The sequence below is a fragment of the Anarhichas minor genome, unplaced genomic scaffold, assembly GCF_050575085.1.
Source record: "Anarhichas minor isolate MPS153535 unplaced genomic scaffold, ASM5057508v1 ptg000040l, whole genome shotgun sequence".
Classification (NCBI taxonomy): Eukaryota; Metazoa; Chordata; class Actinopteri; order Perciformes; family Anarhichadidae; genus Anarhichas; species Anarhichas minor.
In genome coordinates this window covers 13,067,177-13,092,292 of record NW_027466486.1, presented here as the reverse complement: position 1 = coordinate 13,092,292, position 25,116 = coordinate 13,067,177, and the positions used below count along the sequence as shown (strand labels likewise).

The following is a 25,116-nucleotide window of genomic DNA, read 5'->3' as shown; positions in this document are numbered from 1 at the left end:
AATCTGACTGGGCTTGGCCGTGTGCTCTCCTGCCTTGCCTCCGAGCACACGCCGCGGGAGTTTGCAGTGATCTCCCGTCCTGCTGTACCACTGCCCCCCGCCTCCGTCCCTACTGGTGATTAAATACAGCCGAGAGTGAGACAATCAGGATCCGTTTCAGCTGCGCCTAATTAAGTCTCTTCCTGGCACCGTTCCCTGAACCACTCCCACACTCCGTCCCCTCCACAGCTGAGCCCACCCACGCCCGCCACCACACGTGGTAGTCAGTCACAATAGTTTCCTAAGCTTATCTATTTTGTCTGTACTGGGCCACTTTTCTTTAGCAGTGTAAGGAGCGCTTGCTGACAGATGGTTAAAAAAACATTGAATTACCACAAATGCTGCACCAAATCAACCGTCACCGTTTGCTTTTGCATCGGGCGTCCCGACACATCACCACCCTGACAGGTGTGACCCAGGCCTTTCTGTCATAGCAGTGAGCTGCACAGTCAGAGCTTCCTACAGTCAGAGCTCCCTACAGTCAGAGCTTATACAGTCAGAGCTCCCTACAGTCAGAGCTTATACAGTCAGAGCTTCCTACAGTCAGAGCTCCCTACAGTCAGAGCTTCCTACAGTCAGAGCTCCCTACAGTCAGAGCTTCCTACAGTCAAAGCTTCCTACAGTCAGAGCTCCCTACAGTCAAAGCTTCCTACAGTCAGAGCTCCCTACAGTCAGAGCTCCCTACAGTCAGACCTCCCTACAGTCAGCGTTGGCATAAGGGACACTTCAAAGAGCTGGGGAAGCTGAGCGTAACCTCCAGAACTTAACCAGCCCTCTGCCCTTCTTGAAAAGTGATTACAGGGACCATACAAATCCTTCTCCCTCACCAAACACAAACACCAGCACACACACATACACACACGCTGAGATAAACAACGTCCCGCTCCGCTGGGTTGAGGCTCGCAGCAACATGGATGAACTAGAATGTCCATAAAGACATCAGATGTATTGCAGATTTTCTGCTTGATCTGCGTTTAATGTAGAAGACTGTAAAGTATCAGTGAGGAATTTCCAGAAGCAAATTACTCGCTTGGGCTAAGTCCTTTATGTGTTTGCTGAGTGCTGAAGTTAAAAGACCATTAACATTCAGTTGGCCCGGGACTCTGAGAGATCCCTGAGAGTTCCCCTTTGGTGTGGAAACTGTTGACAGTTCAGAGGGTTGTCGTTGTGATGCCTGGGCTTGAAATGAATGAAGTACATCTGCCTTAGGTGTGTGTGTGTGTGTGTGTGTGTGTGTGTGTGTGTGCTCCTCTACCCTGCAACATATTTTCTATTTGCTTCATATGCATTGCTGAAATGGAAACACATTGTTGATGCTCACAGACGTTTGTGTTGAAAATGAACATGACCCGTTATTTCAAACAGGCAGGAGTGATCTCAAAGCTCGCTTGCAGAAATTGTAGAGCATGAGCAGATTAACACTCAGCCACCAAAGGGTCTTTCATTTAAATTTAGCGGTTTGTCAAGGATCATGTTTATGAATGCAAACTTATAAATGGACAGTCAGAATCCTGTATTTTGGAACAAAAAAAACCCTCAACCCCCAGGTTTGGGTTCCTGTTCTCATTTGTGAACCTTTGTGTGTTTCTTACCAGCGCTAGTGTCTGAAAGATATCAGATAAAACTCTCCATTTCTCTGAAACACGCGGTGAACGCGGTGACATTGCTGAAAACTAGTCAGATAGGGCAAGAAACATGAGCGGTAAGACGATAACACAAGTTATAAAGACGGCAGTTACGTCTTAAAGATTTTAAAGACAGCGTGGCATGAAGCTAAGAGATCCAAGCACAAAAGAGGAAGAGAGGGGACGAAGGATGCCCGAACCAGTGAGGGGGCGGCGACCGGGCGAGTCTTGGCGCCAACAATAATGTTCACTTTTTATTTTTCTCTGAATCGCGCCCAAATGGTTCTGGAGAATGTACAATATGTGAAGCAAAAAGTTTAGCAAAATGATATGGGTGTAACACTGAGGGCCTCATTGAAGGGCAACACTTAGCATAACTACTGTAGCTCACAATAAAACAACACGAGTATCGTGACAATGTTCCAAGCGCATTAGTACGAAAAGGGAAAGAATTAGGTACTTGCGTTGCACTGGAGCAGCCTGTGTCCATTTCCTGCCACTTTATTCCTCCACATTTCAAGGGAAAACATTGTACTTTTTACTAGGGACGGACCGATCCCACTTTTTCAGTCCCGATACACGAACTATGAGCATCAGCTGATACCGACTACCGATCCGATACCAGCGTTTAATTAATAAGCTGTATGCCTCTCTGTGTAGAAGACACTCTCATTCAACAGCAAGCTTGATTCAAACATTGCTCTCCTGACTTTGTAAAACAAAAAATGTAAAAAAAAGTAAATATATAGATTTACTGAATTGCCATTTAAAATAATGGTATCCGACAGCATATCGGCCTATTGTCACCGATACCCGATCTGGCTATTTCAGTCAGTATCATCTTCAACGTCTTTATTTACTTTTAAAATATTTTACATATAATACATATGATCAGTATATAAAATATGATCCAGTGGTACAAATTCAAATTACTAAAATTATAAGAAACTGTCAAAAGCAGCTCCACCTCGACCAAATACATCGATTATACATCTCAGCAATAGTAACCTAATACAAGTATAACCCAACAAGGACATTTTTATACATTGAGCACACATGTATTTTTTGATACTTGCAGTATTGTGTTGCTGAAACATGCTTTTATTAGTGCAGGATTTTTACCTGTAAAAAGGAGTATTTTTACACCAGTACTGTAACTCAAGTAAAGGATGTGAATACTTCCCCCACCACCGCTGCTGCTGCAGCTTGTGGATACATTATGGCGGTGATAGAGGTGGTTTGTACAGGACAAACTCTCTTACTCTCCCTTTCTCTCCCTCTCACACACACACTTACACACACACTCAGATGGAGGGAGAGAGCAGCAGTAGCCTACAGGAGAGCGAAACATGCAAAAAAAAACAAAGCAGCCCCAATAACCCCTCCACCTCCACCACCACCACCACCAGTGTTCCTCAGAAGCACGTCAGAGGCATCCGGCTATGAATCGAGGCACACAGCGGGGTGAAGCAAACACTTCTTGGGGACACAGCTAGGGGACAGTGCTGGTCTCTCCTGACTCGGGGACTGACACTCCCCCCCACACTCAAACACACACACACACACACATATTATCCCGGGATGCTTCAAGTGCACAGCGCGCTGCAGGGAAACCATCAGGTACTGTATGCAGACTTTATCCACTTCCTCACTCGCTTCATCATGCGCTCTCTGTGCTTCTGAAACAATGGGACAACTAAGGGGAGGGGGGTCAACTCAGCGGCGAAGTCAAGTGCATGTTTGTTTTGGAAGTGGAGAGGGGGGGGGGGGGGAGAAAAACGGTTGCAAGCAGCGCCACAGAGACTTTTTGCGTGGGCCAGTGTATGCATATTTAGCGGATGAGTGGGCAGCAATAATTCAGAGTACGGGCTCACCAAGTGGGCAAGTAAAGCAGGAGGGTGAGAGAGACAAAGAGACAGTAGCCGATCAAGGGGGGGGGGGCTTTTTGTTTTTATTGGTGACAAGTTTGCATTGGACCAGCTGGACTGGCTGAGTTTTGTTTCTGGTGGCCGGCCTCTGGGGAAAGTCAGCCATAACAATGGAACAATAGGACAACAATGGGATCAGTGTGGCAGGCCTGTAAGTATAGAAAATCCACAAAGTTTCATTATTCCACTTTTTCCGACATTTATCTATAATTTATTGAGGACGGCTGTCCTGAACGTCCTGCCGCCTCCCTCTTCTCCCTGTCTGTCTGTCTGTCACCGTGAAGGAGTCAGTGTGGCAGGCAGGGACGGTCCAGACGCTCATATAGACAAAGCCAGCACGTTTCACTCGGTCTGCAGCAGCCGAGCAAGCGCTCCGGCACCACCTCCAGCATCACCACCACCACCACCAGCAGCATCATCATCAGCAGATCGGGGAGTTTTTTTGGGGGGGGGGGGGAGCACAGCTGGAGGACCGAAGACGCATGTGAACAGCGGACAGGCTCGAGAACAGTCGACAGGTTATATGACTCACTGGCTGGTTGCCGGTCGCCGTCCGTGGCTCCGTTGGCACATGCGAGGCATTTGAATGCGCGGAGGTGACGCCTGGAGCGCTGTTCGAGGTGTTGAAAAGCCGCCCGACATACCGGTCGCTGTCCCCCTTTGCCTTTTCCTCCCCCCCCCCCGCGTCTCCACCACCCCAGTCGAGACGATACGCATGAACTGACGAGAACGCCGAGCGGCGCCACAACGGCACACCGGCGTTTATAACGCAGCGTCCCCGGCTGTAAATGGGACCACACGTCGTGCAAGCGTTAGAAAGATGGAGAGATTTGTCCCCCTGCTCGTCCTCAGCTGTCTCTGCGTCCCTCGAGCAACAGCGGGTAAGTTTCTGGTCATGTGCATTTGGACGGACGATGTTTTCCGTGCATTTTGGAGCAGCGGCTCACAGAGTGGGATTTGTATTATCATTATTAAAAAAAAAGGTAACCATGGAGGGATTACAGAGTGTGGAAAATACCGCCGTCTCATACGGAGCTGGATTTTTACAGGCTTTAGATTGCAACCGATATTGTTGTGAGACGTTGCGTAGTCTGATGTGTCTGTGGTAAATGAAGGCTATAGCTGTGTTCGCCGGCATTTCCGTGTTTGTCATCTAAAAAAAGGAATCAAATATCATTTGAGCATTCACACCTGAGGGAGCGCCATGGCAGCACAGACAGCTGTCAGGTGGATTGATTGATCAAGTGAGTGGGGCTGAAATGACCTGTAACAAACTATGTTATTGTCTGCCTCAAAGCAGTGTGTGTGTGTGTGTGTGTGTGTGCGCGCGCGCGCGTAGGTGTGTGTGTGTGTGTGCGTGTGTGTGCGTGTCTGATGTTAGCCAAGCTGACCTTTGAATCTCATTTCAGGCAGGTACCATAATCTGCCACACACACACACACACACACACACACACACACACACACACACACACACACACAGGCTCAATGTGGACCAGAGCTTCTTTGTCAACGTGAATAATTGAATATTGTATGAACATTTGTTGACCACGGATCAATATGAGACGTTTAGTCCACACTGTAACGAACTGCCGCTGGCCATTGGAAACACATGATTGGATTAGGAGCCACATGGTCCTCTCACATCGATCCATAACGCCACTAATGCATGCTGTGCCTGACTGCGCGTTTGTGTGTGTGCTGATGTCAAATACTGTATGAGTGCATCTATAAAAACGTGCTTTTTACAGCACAGACTACACACACACACACACACACACACACACTCACACTTTGACCACTCACTGCGATGGCGTGCCTCACTTCCCTCCTGCCATCAAAAATGCAACTCTGGTTTGCTCGGCATCCTCTCACTGGCGTTGGATCACTGTGCTGCTCTTCTCTCTTGCGCACGCACACACACACACACGCACGCACACACATCCACTTTAGCCCCTTAGCATTTTTACTGGTAAGCTGTAAACTGATGTCAGTTGCTATATTTCGATGTAGGCAGCACTTGAGAAGAATACAATTTTGTTTTCTTTCATTCAAGCAAGACCGTCTTGTTTTTAAAAAGGTGTAAAAACATTTTTTGCACCTTCTAGTTTTTCTATTGGCAACACTTTATTTTAACTGCCCGTATTTAACACTTCATAAATGTTTCGTAACACACTAACCGTAAGCTTAGATTGCTTTGTTATATCCATTTGTGTTTGTTACTCCTCTTTTGAAATATCCGTAACTGATGAATACCCAGTTAAGTAATGCTTGATAACGCCGTACAACATAGCTATAAACATACACAATGACATAAGATTGCACATACGAATAAATCCTTAGTGAGTTCAAATTAATAACAAACATGTACGAATGATTCATTTACTTAATTCCAACTGTTATATGATGTTATCGAATCTGTTTGTACACCAGTTATAGATGTGTTATTAGTAGAGTTACAATTAGAGACACACATTATTAAACACTTAAAATGTCAGCTTACATGCGTGTGTTTTAAGACTATGAGCAGCATTTACACACTTAATTAATAGATTATATCAAAGTATTAACTTATCACCTTTAATCATTGATGATTTGAACAATATTACAAGGACACTAGTATAGTGAAAACACAATAAAAAGGTTAAAACAACAAACGGTACATGATTCACCACCAAAGTCAACGACAGCTCTGTGGCCAAGTGTCGACAGAAGAACTCGCTTCAGCTCAGAATACAAAGAACCAGGTTGCATCAGTCGTCATGTGCTCACTGGTTTACAGTGATGTCTTTAAATGTCGACTTCGCCTAAAAGGTCCATTCTGGAGCTTTAGCTCCAATCAAATGATCTTCATCAAGCAAACCCAGACGAGATGTCCAGATAAGAGAGGGCCCCATTTGAAATCCGACAGTCAACAGACTGTCCAATGACAGTTATACACCTATTCTAGGTTGAGTACATGTTTATATTTATATATATATTCTACATAGCTACACTTAAACGGATATAGATTTGAGATTCTTTTTTAGTTGGCTAAAATAACGTTTCGCTGCTTCCCCCGTAAATACCTCATAGAACCCCATATAAAGTAATCAGAATTATCCCTTTAAGTCTTTGTCCCTTTTGACTAATAAAGACACAGTGGTGTCGAAACGTTGGTCTGTTTGCGCTATTAAAAGCTGCAAATCAATTAGTGTGCTCCAGTCCCTGTTGTTTGCCAAAGAATAAAAAGTCCTTAAAGTGCTAAAATGGAGATATAACCATTGAGCATTCCATGACAGCAGAGCAAACTTCATCTGCTTCATCTCAGGCCTTTTTTTGGAGTTGTGTCAACTGCTGTTTCAATAGTAAATGATGGCCTGACTGCTCTCCTTCTGGATTCACAATTCAAGTCGATTCGAGATTATTTTAGGACTCCGTCAGACACCTCCGCCAGGACAAGCGGGCCAAATCGATGTCGAGGCGGAGAGGACTGGCAGGCGCCATAAAATGTACACTACGATGGCGTCTTTACTGTGTCTGTGTTTACAGTGACTCGTAAACAGCCCGTTGATCCGGGGGAAAGGAAGGTAATGTTGCCATTTAAAATGTAAATCGACTCTCTAACACATTCACATAAATGAGGCCATAAATCCTCACAGGCAGATTTCCTCGGGCCTTAAAACAGAGTTTGGAGACAGAAAAAAAAAAAACAGAATCAATGAATCAATCATCAAACTGAACAGTGATGCAAACGGTGGAAAGGCTCCAGGCTGTTTGAGAAGGGCTCATAATAATGAGAGGAGGAATCGCAAGTCTTTCAAGAGCTCAGAGGTTATCTATTATGCTGTAAAATATAGGAACGCTTTGGCAACCACCTGCAAGGCGATAAATTAGCTGGGAGTAGCAGTATATTACGTGTCAAGCGCTGAGCGATGTAGCCGCCTTCAGAGAAGAGTTAGAGGCCACAGCTGGGAGAGGCAACGTTTGTAAAAAAGACCCATCTTCACCAAATTACCATCAAATAAGAAACAAGAGTTAAATCTCTGAGTGGACAGCCAGTCAGTCAAAGAGATGCAGAGGCAGCTATTTATCACACACACACACACACACACGGTTGTTTATCAAACGCACTTGTTTTCGCCTTAAGGATTGTTCTGCAGACGGAACACGGTCCATTATTCATTTAAAAAGAAAAACAGCCTTCGGTCTCTCGTGTTAGTGTTTCCAGATGGCAGTTTTTATTTATTTTTATATCACATGCGTGAAATGAGACGAGTGTCAGTGTCGCAGGCTGGGCGGTATGGAGAAAATCAAACATCAGAAGTTGCCCATTGGTACTTTTAAATATTTACACTATGAGACTTTTGATGAATAATCAGCAGTAATGTGGATAGAACGACTAAGTGGGTATAGAGGCAATTGAGAGGACAGTTAGAGTTCAGAAGATGACATCACTTTACTGTAATACAGCCTTTAAAACCAGGAAAAGACAATAATTATGCCAAATTACTTCATCCAAAATCTAAGTCTATATTTCATATCACGATGAATGTAATATCGACATATATCGCAGCACTAGTCAGACAATAAGCACACAGTCTGCAGGACACTGAAACGATGATGTCGTTAGCTTTAGTGTGCACTACTGTGAAACTACAGCGGTGTCTTGTGATGTATTTCTAATCCTCCAAATGCAGCGCTGCTGCCCTGATTTTATTCAAATGGGAGTCCTTTAGACCTGGGGCAGCCTCCTGATTGGAGGGAATCATTACTATTCCCTCTGAATCTGTACTTTAACAGGGCAACGAGAGGATGGGAGGTGTGTGTATGTGTGTGTGCGCATGTAAGAGATGCGGGGGATGCAAAAATTGTGTGTAAGTGATTATCTGTTCATTAGTTTCCCTCTAGTCAATTGTGCGAACACAATTAGCTATTTGTCATTATTCGCTGTTTGTAATCTTGTTCACAAGTTTTTTTTTTTTAAAGCAGTCAACTGCATGTTTAGTTTTTTTAAGCTTATCACAGTGCACCGCATAGTCACAGCCTTTTCTTCTTACTAACATGTTGCATCAGATTTGAGATTAGGGAAATACCTTATCATGTTGCAATTGCATGCAACAAGAACTCCGGCGTGTTTGGTGACTTTCGTAACCTTCTATTATCGTGTCATCCCAAGACACCGCAAAATCATACAAGCCACATCCAAATGGCTGCTTATACATTTTAAAATAAAACAATAAGTTAAAGATATAAAGAAACTTTAGAAGATCAGATTTTCAAAATCCACAAATCTCTGGAAGAATATGCACTGTGACAACAGTCCATCTTGGTTTCTTTTCAGACGAAGTTAGGGAACTAAAGAAATTCAAAGACGTCAAAATTGAGCAATCGTCTGCACGCCAGAATATTTGAGGGCTTTGTCGAGCCATTTCATGAGAAATGGACACTCTTAAATCACCATCGTTTGTACCACACAACAGAAGACTATTAGTCACTTTCCACTTCTCCCAAATCACACGATCTGAACATCTTTTATTCAACCTCAGAAACCAGAGGAAGAATATCAGTTCACAGCGGTGCAACTTAAGACATTTGGCTTCTAGATAGGATGTAACATATGATTCAGGGCTATACTTTTATGCATCTCTGTACTTCATTTTAGTATTTGTCTTCAAACTTGAACAAGCCACAGGGCTGCATGCATACAGGTATTTAGGCAAGTGTAGATCTGTGTGTAAATACAGACCGAGCAAAGCAAAGATTAAGCCACAACTAACTCATGAACTTAATCTTCTTCTTCACCCTGTTGCGTTTTAATTGTCACCTGACAAGCTGAATTTAAAGAACCGAGATGAGAGTGCATTTCTATAATGTCCTGTCAGAGTCCTCTTACATAAGTGCCAGTACTGCTGAGTGTCAGCCACTTATTCGCTTCAAAGAGCCTCTTAGAGAGCTCGCCATTGGCTGGAGGGCTCATATGTTATGTTCTTAAGCTTTCAGATCTGCTGGCAAGGATTAAGAACAAACAACAGGAAACACAAAGAAAAAAAGAAAATAAATCAGATTTCAATCTTTTTCATTTTGATTTAATTTGACTTGGAAGCTTTTCTTTAACTATGCAACCAGGGTTTATTTTTATTTTTTGCCTAAAATGGAATGAAACAGACGCTAGAGGACAGATTGGTGCGATCATCTGGACGCCGGGCCTGTGGGAGAAGGAGCTGATGATGCCAAAAGACTGACGCGGCTGCCGCAGTCTGTCGTCTGTCCAGTGACTGAATGTGTGCAGGTGGAGGGAGGGGCATGTGAAAGGCGTCACAGACTCATTCATGGTTGCAGGAGTGTCTTCTGGGATTTTTTTTGTCCCGATGCCTCATTTGTCAAAGCATTTCTAAAACAAGTTTTAAATGTGGGCGTAGGGATTTGTCCGCACAATCAAGAAAATTGGTATTAATCAAATGCGAGTACTCTATGGCATGTTATATATCCAGACAATCTGGCTGCATAAAAATAAACTCTGGGCCCTGTTCAGAAACAGGCCCTCTTATGATTATTAAAAACCGCTCCAGTTGGTTTGATAAAAGGCATAAAGAACGTTGATGACCTTTACAGTAGCAGTATATTTCTTTTGCTGAGCTTTCTACTCGGTTCGGCCTACCCTTACCCTTTCAAATCAAACATTTTGGACAAAAGCAGTTTCCTCACTTCCCCTATCGCCCCGTGAGTCACCAACAGACATCTTTTAAACTCTGAATTCACAGCGAAAAAACTCTCATCAGTCACAGTAGATGGATTATAAAAGGGTTTTACAGCGTATCAAACTTGAGAAAATCAGATTATTCCAGTAAGGCTCCCTGAAAACCTTTAACAAGACACGGAGTCCCTTTTCTACATAGCAACTTGAGGGTTCTGCCTGACCCTGAAGACAGCTGAGAGGAAAACAAAGACGAAAAAAACATCCAATACAGACAGTTGAGATATTAGCGTCTCGAAAGCGCATGCGTGAAAGCCTTCCCAGCATGCACTGGAGCAAAGGATTTATCGACACTCATTTTATGTGGGTTCCTGCATCGTTATTGTATCTTACATCGTGTTCTACAACAATTCCACTAATGCCACATGTCATGTATTAGCAAATAGAGTTAGTTAGATATAAATACTGTAAGGAAACTGTATGGGGAGAGGTAAAGAAATTGCTAGATTACAAATGGTATTGATTTCAATTTGCTTCTTAATTGCTGCATTTGTTTTCAACAGTTGAACAGAAAATATACCCGTCTTAGTGAAATCAATTTAAATCAATGCTGCTGAATGTCATTATTAATGCTGATCTGCCATGGTTTCATGGTTGACATAGAGTTGGTTTATGAATCTGATATTTGGGAATTGCTCTGCCCATGATTACACATGTGGACCACTGGGGGTTTGTTGCTATGCATGGCCAGGAGTGGATCTAAATGTATGCGCATAGTAAAGCACAAGAAGAAATTGATAAATTCAAAGCTTAGATTTGAGCATGGGGGTGGGGTAGTCTTCGTGGGAATACTTGCTGGAGAGAGACACGGATGGACAGACAGAGACGGGAGGGAGTGCAAGCGTTGGAGCCTCATGAGAGAAAGACGAGCCCAGAGAAAGAGAGAGACGGAGAGAACGCTGGCAGCAACAGGAGAGCGTGAAACATGGAGGAATCAGAGAGAGCATTATTCACATTCTCCCCTTTCAAGCCGGGGGCTCCTTTAGCGTCGTCGGACCTCCATCTCAACTCAAATAATCAACCTCACAGTACTCCTTTGGCTTTTTGAATTAGCTGGCCTGCATTCTCTCTGCACACAATGCTGCATCGATTTTCATACCTTGCCTTTTGACATTTAATTAGAGAAAAGCGCGCGTGTGTGTTTGTGTGTGTCCATCTGATGGAAAGAGGGGGAGAAAGATTCTGTTTAGCAATCCCACCCTCCGCACGTCAGCATATCCCGTGGCCCAGCGGGGCTTGGAAATTCATTTTCTATGAGTAAATAACTCATTTCTCTACAGAACGGACAAAAAGACCCGTAGGTGTGATTATCCGATAGTGCCGTGTGAGCAGACTCACGGAGAACGCACATGCGGCCTTCCCCGCTCGCACAAACAGGCCCTCTGTTGCCGGTAAAGGTCGACATCCCGAATCAATCCTAAATTAAAATCCATAAGGAGACAATAATCCAGCCTCAGAGCAGTTCTTCCATTTTGAATCTGTCTACATTGTGAACCAGCTTATCGGCAGCCAGTGTGAGAGTAACATGAGGCTAATCGATAGCAGCAAAAGGAAAGTGAGACAAAAACAGCTAGTATGTGTGTGTGTGTGTGCGTGTGTGTGTGTGTGTGTGTAAGGGAGAGGTTGAGTACAGAGTGTCCATTACAGGCTGAAAAAAAAAAAAAGGCGTTGAGGTCAATAGAGGATGAAATAGGTGGATGTCCTCTGAGAAGGAGGTGGTGAAAAAGCTCTCGTATGAAACACATGGCGGGAGAAAAAAGAAGGAGAAAAGAGGACTTTCATAGAGGAACAGTCTTTTGTGGTTTACGCAACATATCAAGCAGTCCCATGAAAATGAAGTGGGACGGGTTTTGAAACAGTAGGCGGCCTCTGATCATTTTCCCATAATGCCTTTTTCATTACAGCGTTACAGTGTGGCGCCGATGCGTGCATGCAAATTAGCACTTCCGCATTATTCACCAGATGTTGTCGCCTGTAAATGAGACACATTAGCGCCTTGTGTTTGTGTCATACTGTTCTCCTAACTTCTGTATACGAGTGAGTGTGTGTGTGTGTGTATCCACAAGGACGCCGCCACGTGTCAAGGTCTCCTCTGACACACGCAAGGGCAAACTCCAGATCGGCACAAAAAAAACCTCCTGATGGCTCTATCATGGCACATTATGGATGAGGGGGAGCCGCGGCCCTGCCGGCTGCATGTGCGCTTAACCCCTCAAGAGAACAGTACGACCGCAACTCGCACAAGCCCCGAGACTCAATGGCATGTTAGCGGGAAGAAACGAGTGGCAAGCAGTTGTAATCCCCCCCCCAGCGCCGTCGTTAGCAGCGGCAGCGCGAGACCACGCAGCATTAATCAACGTGGGCTGATTTATAGTCGATAAGTCTCCTGTGGCGTCGCGCTTTCTAGCCGCTATGGCCGCGGCACAACCTTTTAATGTTTTCCTCCTTCCTTCAAATGCACCATAATAACCCCCACCTGCTGCTTATTACTACACCTTCCATACAAAGTGACTGTTTACTTACCGTTAGCTGTGAAATGAGCTAAAGTGGTTTAAGGTGCTAAAAGTGAGTTAGTAGCTGCGCGGTGATCCCCAACGGGATTCAAATGAAGGAGCAGGAAGTAACGAACGCCCGAGGCGTGTGCCTATGCTTCTGAAACGCCAGATAGGCTGGTGGAATGTGATGTAGCCAACGGGCAGTTTTTCATGTTAGGTCACAAGCCCACGGACTAACTCATTAGCATCCCGGGGAGCCGAGGCCAGCCCGGAGGCCTGACTCAGAGAAATGCATCTCCAAGTGTTGCAGAGATGTAATAAGGTGGTACAAATATCTCCCAGCAGGGGCGGGCGGAGGCTGGAGCACCGCCCCGGTAGCTTTCAGGATCTCTCAGTCTCAAAGCGCCTTCTGTCTGCTCAGGTGTCGCACCGAATCAGACCGTTGCAGCCGACTGTGGGTCACAAGAGTGTAGTGCAGCTGAGCAGGTTGCACTCGCAGACTGTGCACAGGCAAAGATTTCCAAAGTCCCCACAGTGGAGGCATGTGGGTAGGCAACTTCTCCAAACTCACAATCAAATAGGTCTTTTTCACAGCGGAGGTTTTTGACTCGTCAAAGTTGGAAAAGCATAGGTGTTACAAATAACATCGATAGCTCTGTTCTGTTCAAGTGTCCGAGTAAGCCGAAGGAGCTTCATTTCATTCAGCCGTCATTCATTTTTATCATTTACACAACTACTTTTAAAACTGAATAGCTTTATTTTAAATTGATTACGCTCCAATTAAAGACAATATGAACTGAACAGGGCCGAATGGTGAACTTTGCCTTTCCAACCTCACCTTCAAAACTTTAAGAACTTTATTACTTCCGTTGAAAATGATGCTTACATAGTGTATAATCCCAAATCGATACACAGCAAACCTGACGTGTGCCCACAGCTCAATCCTGCCCTGGTGGGTTAATCCGTCCCCGCCTTAACCCCATTATCCCTGGTATTAGCGTAAGATCGGTCTACGGGATATCTGGGTAATGACATCTGATCACAGGCCTTTGCACTTACAACTCATATGAAGTGTCCCTGTTACCTCGATGCTGCCCACGTCGTGATTAGATCTCAATATGCAAAGTATGTAGGCGGAGCTGGCCGTCAACAAACAATGGGACGTCCTGCAGATGTGTTCCGAATGGCGTTCGCCTTCCGCCATGCATTTACACCGAGCGTTAACGTGCGTTTTCCAGAAACAGATCACATGTTAAAAAAACAAGTGTAAATGTGGTCCCTTAAACAAGATGATTGTTCCAGAGACCGGTTTGAGAACTTAAGTGAAAATGACATTCCACAAACTGGTAAAGTTAAAACAAGCTATTTGTTCTTTATAGCACCATATGATACCACCCGTCTAAAAGCAGTGAACACAGAACAAACAGAGGAGAAAAGGAAGGAGAGATGGCAGCCGGCCTGGAGGAGGAGTGGGAGGAGGGATCCTGTCTTTCTGAGGTCAGAGAGATGAGGAGAACGTTCATTAAATTATGATAGGCTTCATGGACCAGGACGGTTCACCTTGTTTGTTTGTGTGTGTGTGTGTGTGTGTGTGTGTGTGTGTGTGTCTCTCCTTGACTGTATACAGTCACTCCCGGTGTGTTCTCTAATGAACAGGGATATTAAGGAGCTGTCAACCCTTCACACTCCTCAGCATGGGATGGTCAACTAGCTGTCACTCTGATCATCATCATGGGCTTACAAAGACACGCGCACACACACACACACACACACAAACTAGGGACATCGGTCATGGCTCAAAGTCACCCCCATCTCTCAGCGTGAGGCAGCCTGTGTGCCACCGTGATGAGCGAGAGTTTATGAAGACATCTGTCTGGTGTTTCATTAGAGCGGACTCTCGTGCCATGTGGATATTTAAGGGCTGCGGTCACGGCCGTCGTCCGCTCTCGTTGTCCCTTGGCGTAGGGCGAGGAGACGGACAAAGACAGACAAAAAGGGAACCGGTGGGACGTGAGGACACTCAAAGAGAAGGGTTCACTTTGTTTATTTCCCACCTTGTCACAATCTCCTGCAGTCGCAAGAATTCAAGGATAATTTATTGTCATTATGCAACACAGGGATGCAGAAAGAAAAAAAATATATATATATATGTTGTCATATTTTATTACCATTGTCTCCTTTATCGAGGAGACTTGTGAAAAACTCCAATTGAAAAACTCACACTTGCGCACACACCCTAACCCATATCTGTTTTTTTACGACAAAATAATCTAGATATTGCATTCAAATATCAAAATGAATACCCGATAGTGAAAGAAATAATAGCAGCCCTACCGCGGCTGTCTGCCTTGTGTGCACTGTATGACGGGAGTCACAGAACGTCACTTTCATTTATTAAAAAATGAAATATAAAGTTTGGTCAAGCTGAACGAGGAATAATTCAACAACAACTGTAATGATGGCAGAGAACTCGACCGCAGAGAGTGTGACACCGTGTCCTAACAGGAAGCGTTACTATATGTCATGTCAACAAACAATGTACATATCAGCTGTGCGCTCCAGATCAGACGTATCTTCAGACGCTGTAGTTATTACACAGAAAACACATGGTCGTTGGATCTTGCAATATTTACTGGAAATGACGTACAATATTGCCAACAGCAAATAGGAAACTTTCAGGCGATCTCCTTTCAGCCAGCTGCCAGCTTATTCAGGACTGAGGGAGTCCTCCTTTCAACTTCACCAATCAGCTGTTCCTCGTCCATTGTGGCACTTTCAAAAGGTTATTTCTGTATAACTTTAACCTGGTATTCTTAAAGTCACGGAGGATCGAGAAATACTTCAAACATTTTAGTAAAAAGTGTATATTTGTACAAGTTTAGCATAATGTTACATTTTGTCTTTGTCTGTTTACATTATTGCAATCAGTTGATACGACTTTTTTCAAATATATAAAAACTTTCATGTCATAATTTACCACTCCGCACTTAATTGCGCATAGCGGACTGGAGTAGACCCTGCAATTAGCCGCCCTACGTACTGAACCGAGAATAAAAATTTAATTGAATCATGAAATACTGAAAGATTCACACCCCTATTAAAGAGACAGGCGCTAAAACTAAGCGTTTCAGCCAGAGGATGAATAAAGGTATATTCAGATAGACAGTATGAGAAAAATAATGATTTTTTTTGGACATTTAAGTATGTAAACATGTTCTAGAAGAAACCCAAAATACAAGTATGAAAATGAAAATGAGCACGATATGTTTCCTTTAATCGAAGCGTCTCAGACAGATCAAGGTATGTCCTCCAGGTGAGACTTGAAGACACAATAATTCACTTATACAACAGGCAATCAGAGATACATACAATAAAAGGAAGGAGCAAACAAAAGAAGTGCTCCACTCTACTTCATTATTCAAAAGTTGCAAACTTCAATGGAAACATCATTATTCTAAGATCATCCAGTGGGAAAGGAAGTTCAAATTTCAAAAGGGCTTTGCAGCAGGCTGCTCCATTTTAAGAAGCAAAGAGAAAGTACTCTCACTAATATCAGGATTATACAGCACAGGCTTTATTAAAAGCTAACCGGCTCTGTGCTAAAGTGTAGGATTCAAAAGACATGAAGTGTAGCGGGTTTGCCACTTTTAAAGGAGGAGGGGTGCCAGACAGTCAGAGTCTCGTCTGACAAATAGCCTTATAACAGCTCAGTCAAACCACACAAAACAATAAAGCAAATACAATTTGTACTATACAATGATATATATATATATATATATCAGTTTCACCGCGGTCGGCTACAAGGACGCAGACTTCGTTACGTGGTCTGATGCCTTCACAGACTCCCACACGCCGCGGCTCGGAGACGCACTTCTAGATCACCGTGGTCGGTTTGTTTTGAAGTGGTGTGATTGGATCATTGGAAAGATTGTGGGCAGCCATTGTGAAGCGTTGACAGGTGGGAAGTGACGGCTGTCCTCTCGGGTAGAGTCTCATGGGTGAGACTGATCTCAGGTGATTAATGGGATCAGAGATGGGTAGAGTGACGCCAGACTGCTTCTACCATCCCTCCGGAAGATACAGTTTTATATTCATGTAGTCAACAGCTCTCATGGTTAACGTCAAAATCAGCTGACATTTGTTTTCCCCCTCAGCCCATCTTTTTTCTTCACAGCCTAGTGGAGCCGTTTGAAGACTTGCACTAAAATTGAAGATCAGTGAACATGTCTTCTGTGGCTCTGCAGGAGCTTTACGGAGCCTTTGTCGAGCCCCCAATCTCAGGCAGGAGAGCCTGTGTTACAAAACGTACCTATTAAGCTGAATTATGGGGGAGTGTGGGATCCTGTGTGTATTTTTGAGCTTGACTCATACCACCAGTGATTTCACACCCAACCTGTAGGGTGCCGTCAGTTTGTGTTTGCACATTTGGCTCAATTATTTTAGGCTGGTTTGTGCTCTCTGTGTTCACTAAGCCTGCTGAGTAATGAAAGTAAAGTAACATGTAATGTGACGCATTACTGTCGCTGCTGAGTAACTAGTAAAGTAATGTCATCAGTTGAATCGGACCCGAACAAAAAGACAAGAATGTGTTTTTATTTGTCCTTTGGTGCGGACTAAATAAACCAAACTATAACGTTCAGCGGCAGGCGGGCGGAGACGTAACACAGGGGCCCTCTGGGATACGGTGCGATGTCTCTGAATGTACATTACAGTGTCAGCGTGCATGCAAGTGCTACAGCGGCCCATCATCCTGCAATTACCAGCTGTGTGATTTGTACCCGTCAAAGGGCAAATGAGCGTTAACCTACTCAATAAACCATTCACTGCATTTGGTGAGCTGAAATAGATTTACATCCCCGTCGATGACACAGGAGCGGCATCGCTGAGAGTGACCGCTTCTCCTCGTCCCTATTCATCTCTCTCGCCTCTGCTTCACATTACAAATATCAATCAACCCCAAAAAGGCCTCTGCGACTCAGAAGACTTGGTGTCCGCTAGCCTGGCTCTGTCCACAGGTAACAAAATCCCCCTACCGGCACCTCTGGAGCTCACTAATCCCCCAATTATGTCTTGTTTGGTAAAAGCACACGAAAGCTACTTGAGCTATCAGGACAGAGCCAGGCTAGCTGTTTAGCGTAGAGGCACGAGAGTGGTATGAATCGATACCTTGTCATCTAACTGCGAGAAAGCAAATTTGAGTGCGTATACATAAAATAAGCGTTGCATATCAAATTAAAATCCATAAAACTGAATAATAACGAATGTCTAATTGAGAACGTCCTCATTTGGAAGATATCTGAACTTGTTTGGACACTCTTCTCAGGCACCTTAGTTGGTCACAAATCCTAATTTATACAGAGCATCCTCAAATCAACAGGTTCCATTGAGTGACTGATTATTCCCTTGCCTTTCTTTTAGAAATTCATTAGGCAGCAGTTCAGAGCTCTACCCACTCACAGTGTTAATGAAGTGTAATGAGCCCCTCAGGCCTCTAAACCAAAAGCAAGAGTAGACTTTGGCAGTCATGACTGATTACATTTACACGATGATCCCTCTCTAGCACCACGGTGCATACCGTCATGCTTTCGTGTCACAATAGATGGAGATTGTCACACCTGTACTGCAAGGCAATGATCTTGGTGTACCGTTCTCTCCATTATGTCTGACAAGGTGTGTGCTGTGCAGTCTGGAGCAACACGTAATACAGTAATTACAGAGACTTATTTTGCCGCAGCTGAAGCCACCAAAGTTCACGCGTCATGAACACACACACACACACACAATCTCACACTTAATCATTTCACCAAACCAAGTCATTATTGTCAAATCTTGCAGCCTGTGACCCCGCTGTTTCAAGTTAATCCTACTTGTTTTCCCGCTCTGATGCAGAACTTCACAAAATATTGAAACAGGTCAGTGGACACACTTTAATGAGGACTTCTTGTCAATGGAAAGACTTTCATTCAGTTCAACTATGAACACATTGTTTTAATGAGAAAGAGTTTTATTCCGGAATCATAATTATTGTTTGGTCATGCAACATGTTGTGTTTTGTCTGGAATCAAAATGCTATTTCTTAGTTTGAAATACTGCAGTAATGTCCACCTGGGTTTTAGGGGGAGTAACCCAAGCGTAGAATTGGGAGCTTTTCCCATTAAAGTTTTTTAGTGTTTGAATATCTGTAGCCATTAGGTTAGCTCATACAGACAGACAGAGAGACAGAATATGATAAATCCAGGGTGCAGTACGGACAGATTTCATTATTTCTCCCTGGCACAGTTATGGTTGGTTGACCTCTTATTGGTTCATGGTCTAGTTGACTTGGGCTGCTCTGTCTTCGTCATTAAAACTGTGGTATTAGAAGTCCGTGCAATACTGAAAAGGAACGTTTTGAATGACTGAAACGTGTGTGCTGAGTGCCAAACAGATAAAAGCCTGCCGGCTACACTTAGGCAGAGCAGCCCTCTGAGCTAATTGCTTATGTCACCATGGAAACGCACTGACGATGAAGAACATACTGAGCAGGTTCACAATATTCCCCATCTCAGTTTAGCCAACATTAGCTCCCTCTGCCTAAACACAAAGTGCAGCCGGGGCTGATGGGAAGCTCTGCAGGTCTTTGGTCATAAACCAAAAAGGTATTGGACACATTGAACTTTTGTCCTGCTGGTAATGAGGAAATATCTGAGCAATCCATCCAATAGTTGGTGAGACGTTTTACTCAAAACCACAAATATCGACCCTCATGATGGTGCGAGAGGGCAAGGATTCATCCTCTGGCCACAATGAATGTCTGCACAAACATTTCATGGCAATCCATCCGATCCATTTCCAAACTTGTTCAAACAGAATTGAAACTCTTAAAACTTAATTTCAACCCTTTCACATACATCCAGTCTGCAGTGTCTGAGGCATTGTTTTGTCCTCCTCTACTCGTTGGCCATTTCTGCGAGCGATAGGACTTCTCATTTGCTTCATACCGCAGAAGATAAAACAGGCTTTCATTTCTCTCTCTCTCTTTCTCTCTCCCTCTGTTTGCAGATAGCTTGTCGCCTCCTGTCAATGTGACCATCAAAGCGGTGAAAGCGAACTCTGCTGTGGTGACATGGGACATCCCCGAGGGAGACCCCGTTATTGGCTTTGCCATTACACAGCAGGTGAGCAGCTCACACGCAGCACAGACTGGATATACATGTAAATGTGCTGACAACAGGATGGATAAAGAACACAAACACACACACTAATTGAATTAATCACTGGCTGTTGCTGCTGCCATGTGCATTTCTCATTACCGTGTCGCTCCCTTGCTCAGAGTCAGAGTGCATTATGGGAATTATCACAGGCAATGGATCCTGTCGGACTGCCTGGGTGCTCTCTGACAACAGCAGACGCTGACAGCTCTGTGACGTGGGTGAAATGTGAGATTATATGCTGCCATCGTGCGCACATAAACACATAAACACACAAACTCACTCACGCACGCACACGCATTACTCAGGTTCACACATAAGGACAGACATTAAACGCATTGCTTTACAAGCATGACTGTACAAACACAAACACACACATGTACACAGCAGCTGGGAGTGACGTGACGTGATTCAGGAGGACAGCTTCAGGGGCAGTGTGGGTCATAGAGGCGTGTGTGCAGAGGAAGTAGAGATGCTGTCGAGGTGAACTGTGATGTTCCGAAGGTGCAAACAACACTCAACGTTGTGCTCTTTCCAGAAATGCAACTTAAGTATCAGCAGGAATATACTACTGCCTATATTGTGATTGTTGCTGATACATTATACAGGTTTTTTTTTGTTCTTCTTCTAGGAACCTGACCTGCACTGTTGCAATACTTGCATGCTGTCTGTCTGAATTTGTAGATTTGACTACAGCGATGAGGAGATCGATGCCGCTTTTGCGTGAAAAACACGAAGCTGCATTCAGCACATGAATGCACCTCGCTCTTTTCCCCTACTCCATGCTAAGCTAAGCTAACCGACCCCTGGCTCCAGCTCCATATTCACCGTACAGACACGAAAGTGGTTTCAATCTCTCCATCTGTCACGCGGCAAGATAGTCAAATAAATGTAATTTCCTAAAATATTGAACTAGCGCTGTACAACAGCAGCATTGCTCTCAGAGTTCAAATATGGTAATATACTTTTTATTGAACCAGGACTACTCTCTGTTCTCCTGGTGCTGCCCTAAACACTTTCCCGAACATAAGTTTTGCCATAATGTCACACCAGAAGGCCTCTTGAACACTCCTCCTGATTGTGTGAATATAAAGTCAAACCATAACCCTCTCAATAGTGGGTGGTGCCCTTTTTCTTTCACCACTGCCCCCTCAGTGAGTCAATGCCCACCACTGTTGTAGAGCGATGACAGCACACAAAACACATGTCCCCCTGCTGTGAACAACGTTCACCGTCCTCTCCCGTGTCCCACTCCCAACAGAAGAAAGACGTGCGCATGCTGCGATTCATCCAGGAAGTCAACACCACCACGCGCTCCTGTGCATTATGGGACTTGGAGGAAGAGACAGACTACATCGTGCATGTCCAGTCCATCAGCATGTCTGGGACGAGCCCGCTGAGCGAACCCCTGCGCTTCCGAACGCCGAAGGAGGCCGAGACTCAGGCCTCTAAGAGTAAAGGTAAAGTGGCACCAAGACAAAACACACACACACAGATGCTCAGTCATCCAACATATCCACACTTCCTCGCTCTGTTTCTGTCCTTCTCAAGACAGCGAGGGCAGAGGGGACTCGGCCTTTTGACAATAGCTTGACTGATTTTGTCTAAAGACCAACATAAATCAATAGACACGCAAAGCGTGAAATGAAATTTCACAACAGAGTGCTCCTGAAGCTCGCCCCATGCAGACCGTAACTCGGGAAAAAAAGCTGAAGAGGGGTGGGGGGGGGGTCCATCTATTCTTCCTCTCATTTAACACTCATCTCTCGTGTGATACTTCCCAGGGCGTGTGGAGCCAGAGAGAACTTCTGTTATGGCGGCCAGTGGGCTAATCCACATCAATGTATCACATTCGATAAGACCATCATATGTTTGTTGCGTCGCTGTTCTGTGAGATCCACGCATCTCTAAAAAGTCCACTTTTCATGGGCTCAGGAAACCCTGTTTTCAGCTTTGCGACAATGCATATTCAAGGTGATCCAAGAGGCTTTTGAAACAATTGATTTAGCTTCAGAAGTAGGAACAAATAAAGGAACACATCATCCTTCAGATTACCAGAAACACTCAATACAACATATCTGGAGATACAGTACGTGGTTTCCACTCAACAGTAAGAGGAGGAAAAAATGTAATCTGACAAAAGTGACAAAAGCCATCAGACAAATGTAGCGCAGTAAAAAGTACAATATTAACCTTTGAGACGTAGCTGAGCAGAAAGTAGCATCAAAATGCAAGTTAAGTCCAAGTACCTTGAATTTGTAGTGCAGTACTAGAGTAAATGTCCTTAATAACATTCCACCACCGAGATTTTGTTATCTTTAGTTAGACCCAGTCTAGCTGCTTCCGGTCTTTATGCTAAGCTACGTTAGCCAGCTCCTGGCAGTGGCTGCATATTTACCCTACAAACATTAGAGTGGCAGCAATCGAAATAAGTGCATTTCCCAAAACGTTAAATTATTCCTTTAAAGTGAGCAAGTCATCGCTGCGACCCAGAGGGAGCCATTCCAGTGTTTAAAAAATGAGCAGATGCCTCTGAGAGACTGTTACAGGAAACAGCACTCTGCCTCAGTTCACTCATCCGTTTCCCAAAAATGTAAGATTTCCACATATTGGCAGGCACACACACACACACACACACACACACACACACACACACAGCGAGTGAAAGTCCCTATCCACTGCAAAGAGATTTCCCCGCTCCCCCACACGTTTCCCACCATGCACACGTTTTCACAAAGCAAGTGTCCACAGAGAGCAGGCCTGTGATTCATCATCCCTCGCTCCTACAAAACAACAACAACTTCACAGCTTAGCGCTGCACATCCCTCTCTGTCTCATTTGCGCCGCCTGCTCAAGGATGTCTGTTTAATTAGGTGAGCCACGTTGGAACAGCGGAACCTTTTGATGACAGATGAGCAGATGTTCCTCGTGTCAACATTTTGTAAATCAGTGAAAAATCAAGTGTCATTAGAAGTGAGGATCCACGACACGCCGTCAAAACGAGTGTTCATTTCCCCGTAAGAGCGAGATGGGGATTTGTTCAAATCTGCCAGGACATGTTGGGCTTTTATACTGAAGGGCTTCATTTTTGCATGATTTTCTTTCCAGCCGGTACAAATTACATCACCTGCTCATCATTCGGCACATTGACGACAAGAAAAGTGTTAAATGGTTACTGGAAAGGATTGGTGCACACAATGAGGCAAAAAGAGAAAACTATGAAGGAAGTTTGTCTTTTCAGAGCAGATGATTGTCAGAGAGAGAATCTGTCAGTACAGATGGTCGTCCATTGTTCCGATATGACAGGCGAACGTCTCTCGAAGAAAAGGGAAGTTTCCAACATCCTCGCTCGACTGCTCGGCCCTTGTGTTCTGCCATATCATCACATTCACAGATAGTGAATGACAGAGAGGAGAAGAAAGGGATAAAGTGGTAGTCAGTAGTAATAGACAATTAAAGCCTACTATGTGTGTTTTTGTACAAATGTACACTCTCTGGACAACCAGACACACTAACATGGTGAATCAAAAGGGTCATCGGTCTCCTCAGATCTAATAAACGTAGAACTTTCTCCTCCTAGCCCACAGGAAAACTTCCCCAAAAACAAGGATGGGGCAAAAGCAAAATTTTTAAAACAGGGCTGCAATAAAATACTGTGAGATATCTCCCCAGACAGCATCCCTCCTCAGCTCTGCTACGTTCCATAGGATGAACAAAACTACTCTCCTTTTACACTTTATGGCGACTGAAGCAGAAGCAGCCACATAAAAGAGGAGGGAAGAATCCTATATGACTTTGGTGCCTTAAAGGAAAAAGCTCAAGGTTTTGGTGAATACACCCATGCCCTTTTATTCCTGGAGTGAGATGAGAGGAGGGATCTGTGCGTTCAGTCAGGACATGTGTAGCCTAGCTTAGCATAAAGACTGGAAACTCCAGCAGGGTCTTACTGTAGCTACCACCGAACACACAGACATTATGTCCTCAGTGTCGTTTTCTGGGACTGTGGGGATCTGAAGTGCAGTAAATATATATTGAAATGTAAAGTGCCACATCAAAAGACAGATGCTAATGTCTTTAAATGGGCCAAAGAATTCATTCCTGGTGGAATGTAGAGAAACTTTGGGACATGCAGCTTTCTTTTTTTTTACAGAAATCAAATATTAACATAACATATAAGACAAGCTGAATTTATTAAACATGGCAAAACATCCAAATTAAAAGAAAGACTTTACAGAAAGGTCGAGCCCAAACAAAACTACCTCATTTAAAGATGCAGTTTACGTCATGGAGGTCACAATTGGCCAAATTGTTGCTATAGTTCTATTGATTTGATCCAATGACATGACTAAAGCTTTACGATGTCATGATGACAAAACAGAATGTCGGTCCATCCATGGTTATAGTGATCTCCATCTGTAGGAGCGTTGGGTTTAAGTACGAAAAACTAAATATCAGATTATAAAAAGTGACAAAACAGCAACTCTCGAGCTCAAATCTTAAAAGTGAATTAAACTCTGAAGCTGTTAAAACAAACAACCTTGTCTAGCGATTGGTCATTGTGCATCAGAGGTGTTTACAGCTGACCGGTTTTCCCCAGTGAGGCCGGCTGGCAGCAGCGTCAGGCGACACGGGCTGTTGTGCTTTGATTAGTTAATACTGGGCAACAGAGGCCAATCGATCCGCAGGATGGCTTGTTGCTAAAAAATCTACTGGAGCGTGGGGTTCCTGCCACACTGGGCCCTCCAAAATGTCACATACTGCATCGCACAAAAGGACAGGAGAGCTCCCTACGCTGCCCCTGACTTCCAACACACTGTGCAAGAAAAAGTTCCTACGAGTCGTTGCCTTGCCCGATATATTCCTGCCGACGTCTGCAGGCAGACTGCTGCAAGCACAGAAAAAAACACGAGCTACTCCTTTTGATATTTATCCCGATGGTCATACGACTTCAAAGACCATGGTGGGATTTAATTGAGGCTGCGGAGAATTGATCCCGAGTGCTGTGATTAACTCTTTTCATTGCTTTATCCCTCCATCGCGCTCTAGTACGAAGGATCCCCAGTGGCCTGGATGAAGCCTTGACTATATTCCCTTCATGTTCTGC

The 25,116-nt window shown here is 44.3% G+C and overlaps 1 protein-coding gene across 1 annotated transcript in view; it reads left to right on the top strand.

Moving 5' to 3' along the window:
• LOC142968312 (fibronectin type III domain-containing protein 5b-like) overlaps positions 1-25,116 on the top strand; it is a 57,582-nt gene that overhangs the window by 29,395 nt on the left and 3,071 nt on the right. The window contains exons 2-3 of the mRNA XM_076108128.1: positions 19,820-19,979; positions 21,274-21,472. Of these exons, the coding sequence (XP_075964243.1) occupies positions 19,820-19,979; positions 21,274-21,472 (359 nt within the window). The remainder of the gene's footprint in view (positions 1-19,819; positions 19,980-21,273; positions 21,473-25,116) is intronic.